The 20,061-nt window shown below is 43.3% G+C and overlaps 1 protein-coding gene across 1 annotated transcript in view; it reads left to right on the top strand.

Moving 5' to 3' along the window:
- LOC137278139 (uncharacterized) overlaps positions 1 to 20,061 on the top strand; it is a 421,511-nt gene that overhangs the window by 293,744 nt on the left and 107,706 nt on the right. Inside the window, exon 10 of the mRNA XM_067810311.1 lies at positions 862 to 987. Within this exon, the coding sequence (XP_067666412.1) occupies positions 862 to 987 (126 nt within the window). The remainder of the gene's footprint in view (positions 1 to 861; positions 988 to 20,061) is intronic.

The raw sequence follows: 20,061 nt of genomic DNA, 5'->3' as shown, positions 1-20,061 counted from the left end.
ATTTAAAGTACAATCAGAACTGTGGATTAAAAGTGTTTTTTTCAATTTTTGAGGCCAATGCAAACACAATGCAAATGAAGAAATTTTGATGCGAAGATCACATGATTGACAGGATGTGCAGAAATTGATTTGGCACTAATGTCATTTGCATGACCAATGGATGGGTTTTGATTGATTTTTGCTAATGTTTTTCTAGAGTCGAAAGATAGGGATCCCATTTCGGATACATAGATGTATCATTAGAGAAAAATTATTCATTATTTTTAAAAATTACATTGTGTGAAGTTTCTTCTTTGACTTCATATTTTAGTATTCACTTCCAGTGACGAGTAACAAACACTTACCTCCTATAACAACATCTCATAATCCCCTTTCTCGCAGACATGTGTTCATTTACCTGTATACACTTATGACATTGCTAGCAATCGTTATCAAAACACTTTAATACTTCTTTTGATTAACACAGAAGGTAACCTCTGTCGTAAGAAAAGCTAATCTTTGATCAGCACTACTGAATTGATTGAAATAATAGGTACAGCACAAATTTAAAATGTAAAACGAACATATGAGTCTCTCGCTAAATGAGAGGTACTTTCTGCTGATGAACATGTGCGGCTCTCACTGAATAAGATGTGCTTCTTATTACCGCCCATACACACAGCTGTCGCTGGGAGAAGCTAATTAATTTGCCGCACATACACGTCTCTCGGCCTTAATGAGTTAAACTGTTCTGTGAGTAAAGTGCCAATTTTACTTATATACCAAAGACAGACACCTGCTAATCAAGTTATATGTCAAGTTATGTGTCAGAATCATATTATTCAATATGTTTCAGTTCATGCAGTACAATTGATCTTTCAGCTTTCTATCGTGAGTGAAGACTTTTTACCTGACATGTGTTCAATACTGAGTTGTGGTAACAACTCAGAGGCTCAAAGACATGCAGCAGGAACCATCAGGAACATTGCTGTGGGTGATCACTTACAGGTAAGCTTCGTTCAGTCACACCAAGTTACTGCAAATCAAGAAAAAGTTCCAATGGAATTATCTGTTGCTGTTATGAGAGAAAAACTCCACATTGTAAGGAAGGCTGACATTTCATGTATGAATTTATTATCACTTTTGTGAATTGAAATTCTGTGTTATGATATGCCCAGTGTCTTAATCATATAGGTAGAGACCTTCATGAAGTAAAGGCCAAACAGTATAAACAATATAGATGCTCCATAGACTGTAACCATAGATCCATAAGGAACACATATGGGCCCATTTATAATGGTCCAGTGTAACAAAGAACAGAAAGTGGGCCCGCAGTTTTGAAACTCGTTCTGTTATTATCATGCTATTCTGTAAATGCCCTTTTCTTTAAGTGTATCCATTTGCAGGCTTATCACTTTAATCATGCTGATGGAAATGAAAATGTAACTTGTTCACATGTCGTACCCATTACACACTTTATCAGGTTCAGTTTATTACATTGGTCTGTATTAAATTGGTCAAGTTTATAGCTTGAATCATGCTGAGGAAAATGGAATTGTATGCCAATCAGAAGGAATATTAAAATACACATCTGTTAATTAAAACTGTGATAGAAAAAAATTTACAGCAGAGGCCTGGAAGTATTCAGCAAGAAGTAAATGCTGTTTCTGTATGAAAATACGGAACATCAAGCTGAAAAACTAGTCAAAGAAATGGTGTTTCCTAATGAGATCTGTCATGAGGGAAAACACATGCATTCATTCTTGTTGTTCACAAGGTTTTATCATGCAACACCCTCAGAATTCTTCCATTTCCCATTATTTTAAACTTCAAACTGAGTGGTAACTTAATAGTAGAAATATATGGGAACAATAGCTTTGCAAATTAGACTTACCGTTGACCTGATCCACAAAGGTTGATTATTTGAGCCATTAGGACATTGTCTGTCTCACAGCTTCTCCAGAGAAATGATGAGGGGTCTAATTAATATTCATGAGGTCCAAATTTGACTATTTTGTTGAGTTTCAAGCCTGGCTTTTGATTGTGTTTTCATGTTAAAACATGTCTGTCAGTCTTTGAGTTAAAGAAATACATGATATTTTTAATTTATTTTCTTAGCAATACCTGATAACATAGTTGCTTTATTTTTGAAAGTGGGACCACTTCCTGGTATCGGAAAACAAACTTGGAGTTACTTTCCTTCATGTTGCCTCCATCCAATGATAATAATGTATCACCCATGCAAGTTTGAAATTCATTTTCCACGATATGCTGGTACCACAAATGGTCCTTGGAGTCGTTATGTTACAAGGTGTGTCATGCAAAATCCTTTTGGCCATGATTCAGATGCATTTTGAGCTACGAGTAGAAAGTAGTTTTGATTTTTTGACTTGATGAAAACAAACCATAATCTCAATAATTATAACGGACTTAAGCCCATGACTTCATGAGTTTCAAAAATGGCGGCACCCTGTTTGAGGATAAATGCTATTTACATTTGTTTTCAACGACTTACAAAATCAAAGTTACTTTCTTCTAATAGTAACATATATATTTCATTGATAGACAATAGGATTTTGACTGACATTGCTTATAGCATAACAATTTCACATTTTAATATTTTAAATCTCAATAGCATTTTCTATCCAGGAAGCAAGATAGGGGACGAACCATCCGATTTAGTACATACCACAGCCATCCACAATGCTCACTTCGCACACACACACACAACCCATTTAATTGGGCATGTCTTTGTTGAAATCAGCAAAATGACGATCTTCATACACATTTTCTAACTAACTGAAAATTGTTCCTTCTATGATGTCACTCCTGGGCTCTGGCGACGGAGTTGCATAATCTATCTGTGGTTTTGTTGGCGGGCAAGAGGAGTAGTATAGGGAATGACAGTCCGAAAACACTTTTCAAAAACCCCTCTAAAAAGCCTCATTTACTAAATGAGGCTTTGGTGGGACCATTAGCTCTTGCTACTATTGCCCCTACTACAAAGCCACGCCATCACGTTTACCGTGACTTGGCAGGCGGTAACACTGTGCCGTACGGTACGATCAATAATTCTTCTCTTACAAATCCCCTACCCGGCCCACCCCTCAAGTAGTACATATCCACTTTATCTATGTTGTAAGTTTTGACTGACCATATAGGATCGGTGGCTCGCTTACGGTTATGTTATGTTTATATCAATGAAACAGTTTAATGTGAACCGCCTACGATCTCTTTGGTGTTCATAATAAAGGCTTGCTGGGCTTTTTGTATTCCCTGTGCTATGTACTTTTTTTTCTCGTCCTCGCTGATAGCAGACTTACGAGACTTGGATCGAATATCTTGTTTCATTCCGTTATATTTTTTGAGTTCAGAGAGGATTGAACTAAACTCCTCTTCTGAGATCTTACTGTCAGAGAGTGCCGTGGAAATTCTCTCACTCACTGTGTTCAGCTTTGCTTCAGCCAGAACCCTGATCTCGTCGTGTTTCAATGCCTTACGATTAAGTCTGCGTGATACTAACTTAAGCGCCAACCCTACCAACCCTGCCACCCCAGCCGTTATTTCAATACCTAGCACTATAGGTGCAGCCACGATGGTGGTTAACAACCCAACGCCTGCCGCCCCTAGTCCCATGCTGGTTGCCATAAGCGTAGTGTCAGCCCCATCCACGATATTGAAAGCTCTATTATATTTTTTACATAGTGCTTTCCGCGTGTCACGGTCTTGTTCTAGTTGACGTTTTACATCACATAACTGCCTCAAGCGGAACCCATCTACGGTTTCTAACGTCTTAGCTACTTCCTCTACGACTGGGTACAGACCCATCCTATAATATATATTTTGAAAGATATTTTAATTGGGGTTCAGTTAAAAATCTATCAATGTATTTGAAGCCTATAAGTTCTATACTAGTATTCAGGGCAATAGGTGAGAGGCTAATAAAATATCCTATACTAATAAAAACCTCACTGGGGTTTATTAAGTGGTTTATAGGACCCGTGGTATCCTGTTGTATAACAATACGACAATAATCGGTTGTGTAATCCCAGCGTATTGACACCCCGGGTAAAATTTGGTGTGCTATTAGGGGGTCTCTATCGAATGAATACTTAAGGAAGACTTCTATGATGAGTGTGAAAGGGGGGGTTATTATTTCAGGATTACTAAATGTTAATTCATTTTCGTAGTAAGTTGATAACCCTTTTTTGTCGTAATCATCAGATCGTCTGGGTGCTAATCCCCTCTCCGGAATGAAATCCCCAGCCCAGATACCGTTGTTCCTAATCTTAGTGATCCAATTATTTTCGTCTATTGTGATATAAGGTGAGGTGGGTGTTAAGTTGATCAGCCATTTAGGTTTTTTAAAATCTGGTAACGGCACCGGTCTGTACATGTTGTCTTTGAAGTGTAGGATGTAGAATTCATCTTCCTCACCAGGATGATCGAATCCCTCTGTATCTCCCAGGTCGTTAAGTGTAGTGTTGGGATGATGATTAGTCATTATTATACTATTATGATATAATTTCCAACTGGTTTTCTGATAATAATTCAGGGGTTAACTTTATACCCATGAAGTGTATGTTGTAAGGCAGGAAGATATTGATTAGTGATATCTTGTTTTCTACGATCACGTTGACCCCCTGCAGACTGGTCTTGGAGTCGACACCCACCCGCACGTAAACGTTGCAAACTTGAAACTGGTGTCGTTTCACCCACCCGAGTTTGATCCCCTTCACGATCTCGACATCATTCCCCGATGGTTCACCTAAGTAGACTTTGATGAACAGTGTTGAGTTTGCCGGTAGATCCTCTAGTATCTTGACCACGCCTTCGAATTCAGACACCAACTGCAATTTCACGTTTTGCATGGCCGGTTTACTCGATAGCATGTGGGCTGCTATAGTGTTGACTGGGCTGACGACTATACTACGTCTCTGAGTTGGGACGTAAGCCACGAGCAGGGTTCCATTGTTCACGATTTTGTTTAGGTGGTTGTCTTTGTTATCCGTGAACACGTAAGGGGAGACGAGTCTAATATTGAGAAACCATTTGTTATCGGGTAACAACACCCACTTGTCATCTTCGGTGAAGACGAGCATATATGGTTTGTTTTTGACGACGGTAGTGCTCTCAACATCGCCTAAGTCGAACAGTTTACCTCCGAATGATGGGTATATTCTCCAGTTGTCATCACCGGTGTTGACGAGGGCGTACTTAGTGTTGGCTGTTGCTCCTGTGGTATCTATCATATCACTTAGGGCTCCACCGGAGGGGATTTCAACGCGTTTGTAAATATTGTTTTTTAGTTGCAAGGCGTATGATTTACCATCTACTCCTGGAGCGTCGAAACCGCGTGTGTCTCCGAGGTCGGAGATCCCGATATTGACGCATTTTTTCACTCCGGGCCCTTGTGCGCTGGTCATGTTACGTGAAGCGTTAAGCTGAGGTATCCTATATTTACAGGATTATGATTTATATCTAACACCGATATTGTCAGTTCAGGTATGTTGCCCTGGGTTAATCTCTTATACTGCCGTGGTGAAAATGACTCGGTTCTACCGTCGTTGAATTTCTCAGTTTTCACCGGCACTGCTCTCAGTATAGTGGAAGGGTGGCCTCCTTGAATGTTATACGTTGTGCTCACCTGACCGAGATGAATGTATAGCTCTCGGTACGGTACTAGTTCGGGTAACTTCGTGCCTGTGACGGTTGTTGTTGGTTTTATCTCGTCAGGAGATATACCGAGTATCCTCGCTAATGGTCGGCCGAGCCTCAAGGAGGTTCTTCCGTTGTTGATTAACACCACTGTGCCGTTTGAGTCGTTCATCTTGAGTTCGGCTCCCAGGGGTTTGAAGACCTCGTCGTTTAGAGAGCACACGCTGTAGTAGCCGTCAGTTATCTGGCTGCGAGTTCCACTGACGAACAGCTTATTGTTGCTGATATTAATGTTAGTCCATTGTGGTAGGTAGGTGATATCGCAGAGTGCGACTTCGAGTTGACCTGACGTGTTATCGATCGCGTGCGTCAGCTGAACGGCCTCACCGCTCGTTATTCCTGGAAGTGTTATGTACATATTATAATATATGAATTATAAATTATAATATGGATTTAGCACACTTGAAAATCGTGGTGAATGCAGATGGTACTGGGTTTAAAACAACCTTTATTGATATCTTTGAAAAGTATGTCGTGTCCGTTAATAACGCGCAGGCGGTGGTAAACTGGAATCAAAACCCAATGCAGTTTTGGCAGAACCAACTCAACTTTGCTGTGTGGTGTGCGACGACAGGGTCGGGTGTGACACCAGACTATGGTATAGACGAACTGAGTAAGGCGGTTGTTTTGTTTCATATTTATTATCAAACGAGACGAATATTGAAGGAAATAAGTGCTCCTCTTCCCCAAGATAAAGCGTGGAGTATGACGAATAACCCCTATGATAGACGCGCTTATGAACGTATTTGTGGGGAGTTTGAGATTCCAACGAATAAAGACTTTCGCCTTCCTGGTGTGAACCATGGTCTCGGTATAGTTCTCGTATACTTCTACAGGTCCGGAAAATATTATGCCGGTTCTAAAGATGGTTCATACAACCCAAACCGGCATACATTTACAGGCCCCACAACGAATGAAAAGATCCATGTCAGCTGTATAAAGCAAACCAGTCCTGATGCAGCCACAGCCTGGACTAAAATGATCTCAAAAACATCGAAAGGATTCACTCGTGCTGGTACAATACGCTTGAACGACTCGATTCGAACGTACGTGTGGGCGCTGTTGGGTGCGCAGTCGATGACGCGTTCTAACATCCTCGGTAAGGGAACTGCTTACGACGCTCAGACACAATTCGTTTCCAACGTTGATGATGCTATCACTTCACCAGTTGATCTCCCGAGGGCCATCGAACGCTACCAAAACGTGTTAGAATACGCCAGATCGAAAGTCAATTACGTATTCGGCGTGGGGTTGTACATGGCTCCGAGTGATATGCAACTGAGAATAAAAAAAGTGGTGGGTTATAACAACGAAATAGTCATAGCCACGAAGGATCAAAAGTTGGGTATCAACCCCGATATTAACACCCCACATATCCCACACACCCAACCACGTGAAACGGGTATAGTTGCGCCACCACCGGAGCCTAAAGTTCATGTGGAGGTACCCCCGGGGGGTGTGGGGGTTTCCACCACCTATCAGCAGCATATTGATAATAAAACAGCCTTAGTGGTTGGTGGGGTAACTTTGGGACTTATTTGGTTAAAGATTTCTTAGCCGCTACGTACACCAGACCCGCCACGGCGACGATGGCTGCCCACAGGTTTTGACTGAGCCACATGGTAGTTTTAGACAGAGCGCCCAACAACCACGAGACGATGCTACCCAGGATGCCGGGAAGGGCTTCGGCGGCTTTACCAGCCAGTTTAGCTAGGCCTTCCCCGAGTTTTTTAATCCAGTCTTTAACACCACCACCTGTTGGAGTTCCCCCTCCGCCGGCACTTGGGGGTGTAGGGGCACCCCCCACCAGTGACACCACCAAGGTTGATATAATGAAACCCAATGCAGTCAGAATGCTGGCGATGGTGATCCCTTGCTCCCGGAACAATATCCGAATCCTGTTGGCTAAAGTTGTATCTTCGTTCAGTATTCTATCGATTGTTTCCCGAATACGACTGATCTGGGATCGAAGATGTTCACGATTCGAGGAAGCGGCTTCCAATCGTGTACGTCTCTCGTCTTCTAAATCACGTATTCGTTCATTGATGCGACGCTTCATATCATCGTCGTCAGTTTCGGTGAGTTTGGTTTTTTCCCTAGCGATGTGCTCGTCGATTTCGTTCAGTTTCCCCATGTTGTTCACGAGTTCTCCACGCACGCGTTTCACGGCTTCATCTAAGCCGCGCAGTTCCCTTACCGGAAAGTCAAATCCCGGTAACGGTTTGTCCCAGTAGGTGCTCAACAGTTTTTCTATGCTGTCCGAGGCTTCTGTAGCACGCTCTGGCGTCATTTCATCTATAGTGGTGAGGTGGGATCTGGTAGCTTGCAGATCTTCTTTAACGGTCTTAGGTATTGCACCACCGTAATCACGCATGTTTAGATGTTCACGGATAAATTCAGCACCACCATTGCGGCTGGCTAGAGTTGACAAGGCCAGTGGTTTTTTATTGATCTTGTTAAAGAGGTCAACCCCTGGGGCAGACTTAAGACGTAGAACACCCTTTGTATCAACAAAAAAATTCTTATGGTATATACCCTGGGGTTCAACGTAGTTTTTATCGCTTTTTAAACTTTTGTAATAATCATTTACCGTTGTTTCCAAGAGTTCTTGGCTCAATGGTGAACTAGTAAATGAGGTCTCCTGCTCATCATATGCCTGGGCACTAGCGCCCGGCATCTCCGTCATATCTATGTCTTCATCCATTAGTATTTAAATATATTTTATTTATATATAACAATGTACGGTAGAAAATTAGATCCTTTCAGAAAATTGAGAGAGCCATTAGGTGCCAGAGCCGTGCGACAGTCGGTGACCATCACCAACAATCCCAGCAAGATAGACCAGAACCAAACTCTACTGGTTAGATTTCCAAACCTTGGTGAGAATGACCTCATTGTACCAGGCACTGTTCGACTGGCGTTCAATATCACGTTGACCTCCGACAACGACAAACGCGAGCTAGTGCGGAACGTGGGTCGAGCTATCATCAAGAAAACGACCGTCAAGATCAGCGGTAACGAGGTACTGAGCATCGACGACAGCGACGTGTTTCACTGCTACAAGGATCTCTGGAAAAGCGAGAGAGAACGAGTCAACGATGTGTACCAGGGTATCAGCAAATCAACCCGGGCGCGCATAGGATACGTCTTCACAACAGACCAGCAAGACAAGCTATCGGACGGTGAAAAGGCTATCGCTCTAGCATACGGGAATCGATTCTGCGTGCCGCTCGACTTCGAGTTGCTCACGGGACACGCGCCGTTTTACCAGGCCGCGCTGGGTGATAGGCTCGAATACGAGCTCACGTTTAACGACTATAGCAAAGTAGTGCGTACACCGAACGGTGATGAGGCCAGTTATGCCATAGACAACATCTCTCTGGAGTTCGACATGGTCACTAGCCCGGAGCTGGCCAGGCAGGTTCGAAGCCAGTACTCTGGGAAGATGGCTATCCTGTACGATCGTGTACTGAGGCATAGATCAGTCGTGCGAGATAAGAGCGACACTGTGTGGAATATCAACCTGAACGTGCCGGCGCGATCGATGAAAGGTATCCTGGTCGTCCCCGTGGAGGATTACGATCCATTCCGGAGGGACAGCGAAAAGTTTTTCAACCCCGAGATTGAAAAGGTGGAAGTGACCATTGAGGGCGTGCCCAACCAGCTGTTCAGTCATGGTATGAGACCACACCAGCAGTGGGATGAGATAAAAAAGCTACCAGTGGGGGATTACATAACAAAGGACCTGGACCTCGGCTCCGTGCAGATCGGTGAATACCTGACCACCAAGTACGCCCTATGGTTGGACATGCGATCCACGGATGATGATAAACTGCACGGTAGCGGGCGTCGTATAGATAACGGCAGCGAAGGGATAACCATCCAGATTAATAAGAAGGCTCAAACCGCTGGTAAGTTGAAATTATATCTGTACGTAATTATGGACGCGCAACTTAATATAGACAATGGGAGATTCGTGCAAGCCATCTACTGATGGGGGGTACCCCCCCACACCCCCCAACAATAAACTGCCCCACCTACCCACTGACCCACACTGCGCTATCATATGCGGGCAGACTGGTTGTGGGAAGACAGTTTTCGTGTTGGATATGTTGGAGGGTTACTACAAGGATGTGTTCGATAACATCGTTATCATGTGCCCTACTCTGAGCATGAATAAAACGTACGCGCGACCTTGGGTAATGACGGACCCTGACGTACACAAAATCGACCCTGGAACACGCCTGCAGGACTGGTTGAAAGCTCTTCACGAGAAATTTAAAGGGGAACCGACGCTGTTCATACTGGACGACTGCAGCGCTAATCGCGAGATAACAAAAAAGAGAGACATGCTATCGTACCTGGCCTTCTCCGGCCGGCATGCAAATCACAGCGTCTGGGTGCTAACGCAGAAGTTCAACTCGGTGTTGAAAGACCTCAGGGAGCAGACGCGATGGGTGGCCTTATTTCACTGCAAGGACAGGGATTCGTTCGAGGAGTGTTTGAGAGAGAACGATGTGATGAGCAAATTAGAACGGGAACGGGTGAAGAAACAGCTCGCTGAAACTAAACACGCTAAGCTCGTGCTCAAGACCGACCAACCAGTAGCATATATAGTTTGCTAAGCAAAGCTAAGTAAAAGCTAAGTAAAGCTAAGCAAAGCTAAGCATAGCTATGATATTTGAAGTATTTGTCGTGTGCAACTTAACCTTCATTTCTCTGTGTTTTGTTTGTATCGGGTATTATATAGTTAAAACTAAATCTTACTTGTTATATTATAAGATGGAGTGTGAGGAATTGCTCGAACAATTGTCTGTGGAGGGTTCCCCAACTGGGGATTCCCCCAAGCGAGAGAAACTGGTGGCGTTGGCTGTTGGCGGCAAAGCCAAACATTACTTTGGAGACTACACTCCAGATAAAATTAACAAAATGTCAGCCGAAGAAATCGATAAGCTGTACGCTAGATACGAGGCCCGGCTCGGAGCAGAAATGACAAAGACAATAGGATCGGCTATGACCCAGATATACACCGGTATTGTATCACAATTCCTTCCCATTCCACCAGAGCGCCGACTTTACCTGTGGGAGGACCTAGATAAAGACCCTTTTATCGAACACGCTGTGAGCTCTATCAGCTGCGGGCTGTACCACAAATATGGTATGTTGTTGGCTCCAGTGACGGCGGCGATTATCACGGCAAAACATTGCCAATTTGAGAGAAAAAATAATAATAATAGTATAGATGGATGCTGCACAGGAAACAGTGAGTCCCGAGGTGACGGAACCAGTGACGGTGGAGACCCCAGTGGTGGTACCCCCAACAGTAACCAGACAGAAGAATCCTAAGAGAGTAGCTGCCGGTAAAAAACGGTGGTGTAACCAACATAAAGTGACCAACCCAACCCGACTGTTGTTGGCTGTAGGCGTAACTGCTGCCGTGGTTATAACATGGTTATACGTGGGGGATACCCCCACACCCCCTGCCGGTGAGGTAACCCCCACGCCGCCGGCAGGCCCCACTATTGACCCGCATATCATGTTATAATTTAAAATATTTTATATCATATACATAATGTCTGAGGGGAAAACGTTCGTCAACGACGCATACCACGCCACAGTGGTAGCCAGTCTAGCAGTGGGGTACGCTCGGTTGACTAAAATGGTGCTTAAACAACCAACTATCAAGCTAGATTTCAACCTGCAGGATATGGGTATGCTCATAATGAACCTTGGTATGGCGATGGCCACAAAAGACATCCTAGTAAAACAAGGAATAATACCTGATAATATAATGAAATAAATATAGGGATGGCCACGATAGCTATGATGGTTGGTGGGGCGTTAGTGAATGCCCTGGCATTTTCCGGGAGTAATTTCCTCTTCTCGAAACTACGAGATGATCACGCGGCTGAAATACAGGAAGAAAGGAAGCGACACGATCTCGCTACTGAGAAATTACAAAGAGCACAGGCCGAGTACGCTAAAAAACGCCTCCAGAGGATCGATTTTATTAATGAACAACTCACGCGTGAAAACCATGCTGTTCAAACATTCAACGATGTCGATGAAGCAATGAAAGAATACTATCTACTAACTGGTAAACAATTGGAACCGCTCAATAAACCCACACTCGCTCAGTACTACACACCATCCAAGGGGCAAATGAATCGTGAACTGGGCTTCATAGTGTTGGGTATAGCAGCTACTGCGTTGGTTGCTAAGCAATTAAACTAAAATACCTATATAAGTAAACATGAGACCCGCTCCATACCGATGCGAATATATACTTATGGGGAAGACCGAGGCCTGTGGTAGGAAATGCAGGAATCAGGGGTTCTGTTGTTTCCATATGGGAAGTCCTAACTACACGTGTTCTGTGTGTGGTATCGGGGTTAAAGGGCACTACTGTTTATGTAAAGCTCACGGAGCGAACGTAGTCAGACATCAACTCATATACGAGAATAAAAAAGACTACATAAAAGAACGTAGGCGACTGCTCAAGATAAAATCCAATTAGAGATTGGTTCTCTTAGGTGTAAACATGTCTACTGTACATTCTTGAATATGGAAGCCTATCTTACGGTAAAACAATTAAAAGCTATAGCAAAACAGCTTGGATGCCGGCGTTATTCAAACCTGGGGAGAGCCGGGTTAATTGAATTGTTATCAAATAACCAAACACTGATCGATGCCTACATAGATTCACACAAGCTGTTGGAAGACTTACGAGAATTATGGCCAACAAACCGAGTTTGGTTAATAAGTGATTACAAGAAATAAAATATTTTTTATCAAGAGTGGAGGAGTTACCTCCCCTTACTGTGAACCAATTAGACATTAGTTCTCTTAGGTGTAAACACAATGACTACTGTGCGCGAGCTCAAGAGGGTCGCAAAACAGAGAGGTGTTATCGGGTATTCTAGAATGCGGAAGCCAGCATTGTTGAGATTACTAGGTTTAGAAGTCCCTCCTACGGTAAAACAGTTAAAAGCTCAAGCGAAACAGCTTGGATACACGGGTTATTCAAAATTGGGGAAAGCCGGGTTAACCGCATTGTTATCACATACCCCCGTAGCACGTCCAACTGTAAAACAACTGAAAACCGAGGCACACGATTTGGGTTTAGGCGGGTATTCTCGTATGAGAAAACCACAGCTTGTAGAATTATTACGACAGAATAGAGCTATTGACCTACAGTTTGTGCGCACTGAGCACGCCGTAGGCAATTATTTGAGAGGTTGGCGCATGCACATTGATAGAAACATAGACATTACAGATATTAAGCCTCTGATAGCTGATAAGGTCAACCAGGAACTAAATAATCTAGGAAGTATCAAGTTTCAGATCACAGTGAAAATGTCACTCGATAAGCAGGTTGGGAGTACCACTGAGTATGTTCAACCTTACTTCCGAGGTAAACAAGAGGTCGTCACACATGCAGAGACCATTGACACATCAATCGATACAAGTTTTCAGCAGATACGAGAATACCTAGAACGCTACACACACTTAGGGTCCGGGTGGGCTGTAGATAAAATCGATAATGTCTATCTAGATATAGCTAAATACATGCCGTTCAGAGGTGGGTCATACCTAGACTTGCCTCCCTACTATAAGAACAAACAAGCCATAGTAAACGTTAAGAATAGAGGAAACGATTGCATGAGGTTATCTCTCAGGTCAGCCATATTTCCAGCTGCCACTAATCCGAACAGGCCTTCTAATTATCCACAGGATGATGGGCTCAACTGGGATGGTATAGATGAACCAACCCCAATAACCCAGATCACTAAAGTAGAAAAACAGAATAATCTGGCTATAAATGTCTTTGGACACGAAGGTAATACAACAATAATACACAGGGTCAGCCCGGTGAAGGATTGTCAAGTTATTAATTTATTCATGATTCAAAAAGGTGAAAAGTATCACTACACGTGGATAAAACATCTCAGCCGGTTGTTACACGACCAGTCGAAACACGATGGGGAAAAACACTTTTGTGTACGATGTCTACACTGTTTCAGTCGGGCTGATTTATTAGAATCCCACCTGGAGGATTGCCAAGGTGTTGGGCAGACGGCCATACGAGTCGACATGCCTAAGGAAGGTGAAAATATCCTAAAATTCGACAATCACAAGAATCAAATGTCTGTGCCTTATATCATATACGCCGACTTCGAAGCCTTAGTGGCTGCCGCCGGCGAGGCTCCCAGTGGTGCCTTCACACACAAAACACAAGAGCATAAAGCCTGTTCGTTTGGATACATTGTCGTCCGTTGTGACGGGGAAACGAAAGCTCCGGTAGTGTATAGGGGTCCTGACGCGGCTGAAAGGTTTCTAAAGTGCTTGCAGGAGGAAGAAAAAATTATTAGGAATGCATTGTATAAAATCGCTCCAATGCGTATGACCAGAGCCGACAAGCTAGCTCACGCCAGTAGCACTAACTGCCACGTGTGCGACTCGCCACTTAACGGTGATTCGGTGAGAGATCACTGCCATATAACTGGTAAGTATAGAGGCGCCGCTCACAACGCGTGCAACCTAAAGCTTAAAATCAATCCTAAGACAATAAACATTCCCGTTGTCTTTCACAACTTGAGAGGATACGACTCTCACTTGATCATGCAGGCCATAGCGAAAATCGATGGTAATATATCATGCATTCCCAACAACATGGAGAGATACATCTCCTTCAGTTTAAACGGACTTAGGTTCATTGACTCGTTTCAGTTCCTCCTGTCGTCACTCGACAGTCTGGTCAAGGCCAACAATACCTTCCCTATCACAGATCGATACACAGACGCCGAGACTAGACACCTGCTCATGAGGAAGGGCGTGTACCCATATGAGTACATGGATAGCTGGGCTAAGTTCACAGAGACCAGACTACCTCCTATCGACTGTTTTTATAGCAAGCTGAATGAGGCGTCCGTCTCACGAGACGATTACTCGCACGCGATTAACGTATGGAATAAACTAGGTTGTAAGAACCTTGGCGATTATCACGACCTGTACTTGAGGACAGATGTACTGCTGTTAGCCGACGTGTTCGAGACGTTTCGGCGGACCTGTTTAAAGCAGTATAAACTCGACCCCGCATGGTATTACACCAGCCCAGGTCTGTCGTGGGACGCCTTGCTTAAAAAGACAGGAGTTAATTTAGAATTGCTCACAGATTACGACATGCACCTATTCATTGAGAAAGGCTTGCGAGGTGGGATTTCCATGGCATCCAAACGATATGCGAAAGCAAATAATCAATACGTGAAAGGTTACGATCCTAACAAACCAACCAATCACATTCTCTACCTCGACGCAAATAACCTGTACGGCTGGGCTATGAGTCAGTATCTACCTACAGGAGGATTCGAATGGGTACCAAACGTTGATGTTATGAGCATTGCACCAGATTCGAACAAAGGGTATATCCTCGAAGTTGACTTAGAGTATCCCAAGGCATTACACGCATCGCACAACAGCTATCCCCTTGCACCCGAACGTATGAAGGTTAACACAGACTGGATGTCTGAGTACCAACATAACTTGTCAGGTGGTCGTGTGGCGGACGTTGAGAAACTCGTGCCTAACTTAATGAATAAGACCAAGTACATAGTTCACTATCGCAACCTACAGCTGTACCTGTCATTGGGTATGAGGCTGACCAAAATACACAGGGTGCTCATGTTCGACCAGAGCCCATGGATGGAGCCCTACATCAGAATGAACACAGACCTACGGAAAAAAGCCACCAGTGATTTTGAAAAAAATCTCTACAAGCTCATGAACAACTCGGTGTTTGGTAAGACTATGGAAAACCTGAGGAAACGCGTAACCGTGAAACTGGTTAGATCTAGTGAGGAAGACAAGCTCAGGAAATTGATAGCCAGTCCGGCATTCAACCGTAATAAAATATTCACAGATGACCTAGTTGCCATACACATGAAGAAAAGTCACATAAAATTCAACCGACCTGTTTACGTTGGGATGAGTATCCTCGATTTATCCAAACACCTGATGTACGACTTTTACTACAACGAGCTCAAGAAACAGTACGGCGACAGGTGCGAAGTGTTGTACACTGACACGGATTCCCTGCTGATGGAGATTCGAACCGAGGACGTGTACGAGGACATGAAAAAACACATCGATTTATACGACACCAGCGACTATCCTAAGACCCATACTATACACAGCACGGTAAATAAAAAGGTCCTAGGTAAGATGAAGGACGAGTGTGCTGGCACGCCAATAGCCGAGTACATAGGTTTGAGACCTAAGATGTACTCCATATTGAAAGCCGACAATAGTGAGATCCGAAAAGCTAAAGGGGTTAAGAAGTATGTGGTGAAACAACACATCAAACACGCCAGATTCAAGGAGGCCCTGTTCAAGACCCGTACCTTTAGGCATAAGATGAACACGCTTAGAAGTGATGGACATAAGATATACGGACTGACTATAAACAAGACGTCCCTATCGCCTATGGACACGAAACGTTGGATAGCTATTGATGGTATAAACACATACGCGTATGGACATGAAAAAATTTGAGGCTATTTATTACAGCCCGCGTGGATATTGGAAAGGAGCTAGCGCAGTAGATAAGCTATCTAAAATGGCACGAGTATCACCAGAGAAAGCCAAAGCGTGGCTTGAAAAACAAGCCCTGTGGCAGATCTATTTGCCGGCGCCACGCTACGTACCTAGAAGGAGTTTCGGAATTAACATACCTAATAGCATTCACCAGGCAGACCTACTGTTCCTACCTCATGATAAGAGGTACAAGTATGCCTTAACCTTAGTGGACGTAGCCAGTCGTTACAAGGAAGCCGAACCCTTGACCACGAAAGATTCGGCCAAAGTAGCCAAAGGATTAGAACGCATATACAAACGCAGCCCGCTGACGTGGCCAACAGAGCTGCAAGTTGATCCCGGACGGGAGTTCATGGGTGCCGTTTCACAACTGCTAGCCAAACACGATACAAAGGTCAGACGTGGCACGGCCGGAGCCCATCGCAGCCAAGCTATAGTTGAGAGATTTAATAGGACTTTGGCTGAGCGCTTGTTCGGTCATCAATATGCTAGGGAAATGACAACCACTGGAAAACGATCGACCGAATGGGTAGCGAGGTTACCCGAGGTGGTGTCGGCAATCAACCATGAAGTCACCCGTCTCACCGGTAAGAAACCGGCAGACGCTATCAAACTAAAATCAATAGTTGCAGAGTCGGCCGCTCCATTGCGTGGGAAGGAGAAACAGATACCGGATAGGGCCTTAGTTAGGTATTTATACCAGCCTGGGGAACACGAGGGCGATAGCCGTAAGCGAGCCACCGATCCTATATGGTCGGTCAAAACTTACAACATAGATAAAGTGGATATGAAAGCCGACGAACCTAACTTATACTACTTGAGGGGTGGGCCGGGTAGGGGGTTTGTAAGAGAAGAATTATTGATCGTACCGTACGGCACAGTGTTACCGCCTGCCAAGTCACGGTAAACGTGATGGCGTGGCTTTGTAGTAGGGGCAATAGTAGCAAGAGCTAAGGGTCCCACCAAAGCCTCATTTAGTAAATGAGGCTTTTTAGAGGGGTTTTTGAAAAGTGTTTTCGGACTGTCATTTCCTATACTACTAGAGGCAAGCAGACGGCTTTTTGACTTTTAATCACTCAGTATGAATTAACCACAAGTTTTGTAAAAATGAGTTTGGTGTTCTGCTTAAGACTAACAACAAGTCTTTCATATGTAAAGTTTAAAAGAGTACAAAAAATCTGAGTTTATTCATCCTTTAAGATATGCTGTGTGTGCTAAGGAAAGGCGTCCACTGACAAGGTGTTGGACAGTCTGTAAATTCATTGCACAATCAATGTTTCATGGAAATATTTTCTCTTAGAATCACATTTAGACTGGTCCTATGCAGCAAAAAGGAAGCCCTTAGTTTCATATTAAAGACCAGCCAACTTCATCCAGACAGAGAGTCAGTGGGTTTGCTATTCTGTTCCACACACTGCATGTGCACAAGATGCAATGGCTTCTCAGAAAGCTTCTCCACAAATAACGACTCTGAGCAGACTAGGTGAATAACTTCATCTGGTTCACTCCTGTAACATTCAGCAATACATCCCCATTAACAATATCAACCCAAAATAATATGTGCAAAAGTACACAATAAAATTCTATCGTTAAGAGCCTTCACATCTATCAAACCCCAACCTCCCGATATATGACATATGGCACATATGAACAACTGAGAGGAGAACGAGGGTGTTGTGATATGTTAGACATGATCCTTCTGGTCAGGTGGTCAAGACTCTGGATGTCTTGTTTGGTCCAATCAACTACTCCAAATGAATAGGAAAGGAATGGCACAGCAAAAGTATTGGTGGCTGTGACCTTGTTTTTGGTATTTAGCTCTGAGCTCCAGATTTTCTTTAAGCAACTCATGATTTATTCTTGGCACAAAGTTTTGTCATGAATCTGGGCATTCTGGAGCTTGTTTCGAACTTTCTTTCCAAGATAGGTGAAGGCCTGATCTTCCACAAGCTGCTCAAGAACTCCTCCCCATTCTAAATTGACCGATCCATTGTTAGTAAATTGCCACATTTCAAATGAAGATTATTACATTTGTCGAGTCAATATGTAATGGCAATATCATTAGAAAAGGACTTGACAAGGAGAACCTGTCCTTTCAAATTGAGATCTCCTTTGGCAAGGGGCTTGATGTCGTCTATGTAGAGAGATGAGTGTCGCAGGAACTACAGACAGTTGATTCTAGCTGATGTATTTTATTCAAAAGACATTAATAAGGTTAAATAATTGTCAAATATTCAGAATATATTTGGTGGACTTAATTATACTTTATACAATTAAAATTATCATTTGCAATTCTCTCAAAACATGATTGGATATTATGTTTAATAAAAGCCATACATGAGAAATAAGCACCTTCTACATAATTACCACAATCATTCAAAATTCACAACATACCTGTGGACCACAACAATATGCTATAGTTGTTGCCTGACATGGTGTGTGCTGGGCTTCTGACACATGTAGCTTTTATAGAGAGCAGTCATATGACCTGCCTCTGCAACACTTTCATGGGCTGCATGTGCCAAGGCCTAGGATGTACCTGTCAGACCACAAGTAAGGTGGGCTGTCTATGCCAACATCAGTGAGTGCTGTGTTAATGACAAAACATTTTAGCCTGTGACACCTTCCCTCTCTTCGTGAAAATGTTGTCCCTGACATTTCAACGTCGTCATCATTACTAGTTACCTACAAAGAATGAATCTTTTCAGACAAAAATTCCAGAACTTGTGTGATGATGCACAACCCAGTTACCATCAGTAAACCAAGTCGGCTGTCTTCTTTCCTGACGAGATCGCCGCAGGATGAATGGACAGACTTGTGGATCAAGATTGGTAGAAATCTGAACATTCATATTGTGCTCATGACTGGTATCTACAACATCAACATCATTTGAAACTGCGGGAGTACAAATCTTGCGAGAAGATGAAATGAGAGAAGGACCACCACTTCTATGGCCATTTCGAGAGAGAACTACCCATTCTTCATAATCACTGTTATCCGACAAAAGATGATCAGATTCCTCATAGACCACATGCTGATTTGATTCATCTTGCCTGGATACATGTTCATGGATACATGGAAGTGAGAGAGACATGAAAGGAAGGAGCCTGTTTCTGTGCAACGTCTTCATGGGACGTCCATCCTCTCGTTTGACAATGTAAACTGGTATATCTCTGTGGGGCTGACAAAAAATCAAAACCAAAAATCTCCCAATTTATGCTTTCCCTTCAAGCCCACATTTTTTACTAGAACTCTATCACCCTCTGAAAGAACAGCTTCCCTCACCCGACTGTCATATCTCATCTTATGACATTAGCAGATTTTTCTGATTGCTCAGAGGCAGTCTGATATGCAAACAATCAAACAAGACCTTAGCTGTTGTCATACCAGTCTGGCTTTTTGTAGGAATAGCCTGTGCAAACCTGGTAAAATGATCAGTGATCTCTAGAATGTTACTAGAATGTTATGTTGTCTAATGACAAATAATCAATACAAACCAATTCCATTTGTTGACTTGTGGTAATATTAACCAACGGAGCAGCTACTTGATTTGGAGCATTTTTCTGCCTGATGCATCTGCCACAACACCTGACCTTTCTATCCACATCACTGGTTAAACCAGGCCAATAGAACCATGACTGAATTCAGTGTTCTACCGTGTCCTTGATGACCCATATCATCATGTAATACCTGAAGAACAAGTGTTTTCCACTGTTTAGGTAAAACAAGCTGATATCCTAAAATATTTTGATGCCACTTCTTTCTGTAGAG

The sequence above is a fragment of the Haliotis asinina genome, chromosome 3 (genome assembly GCF_037392515.1).
Source record: "Haliotis asinina isolate JCU_RB_2024 chromosome 3, JCU_Hal_asi_v2, whole genome shotgun sequence".
NCBI lineage: Eukaryota > Metazoa > Mollusca > Gastropoda > Lepetellida > Haliotidae > Haliotis > Haliotis asinina.
This window is presented reverse-complemented; position numbering and strand designations above follow the sequence as displayed.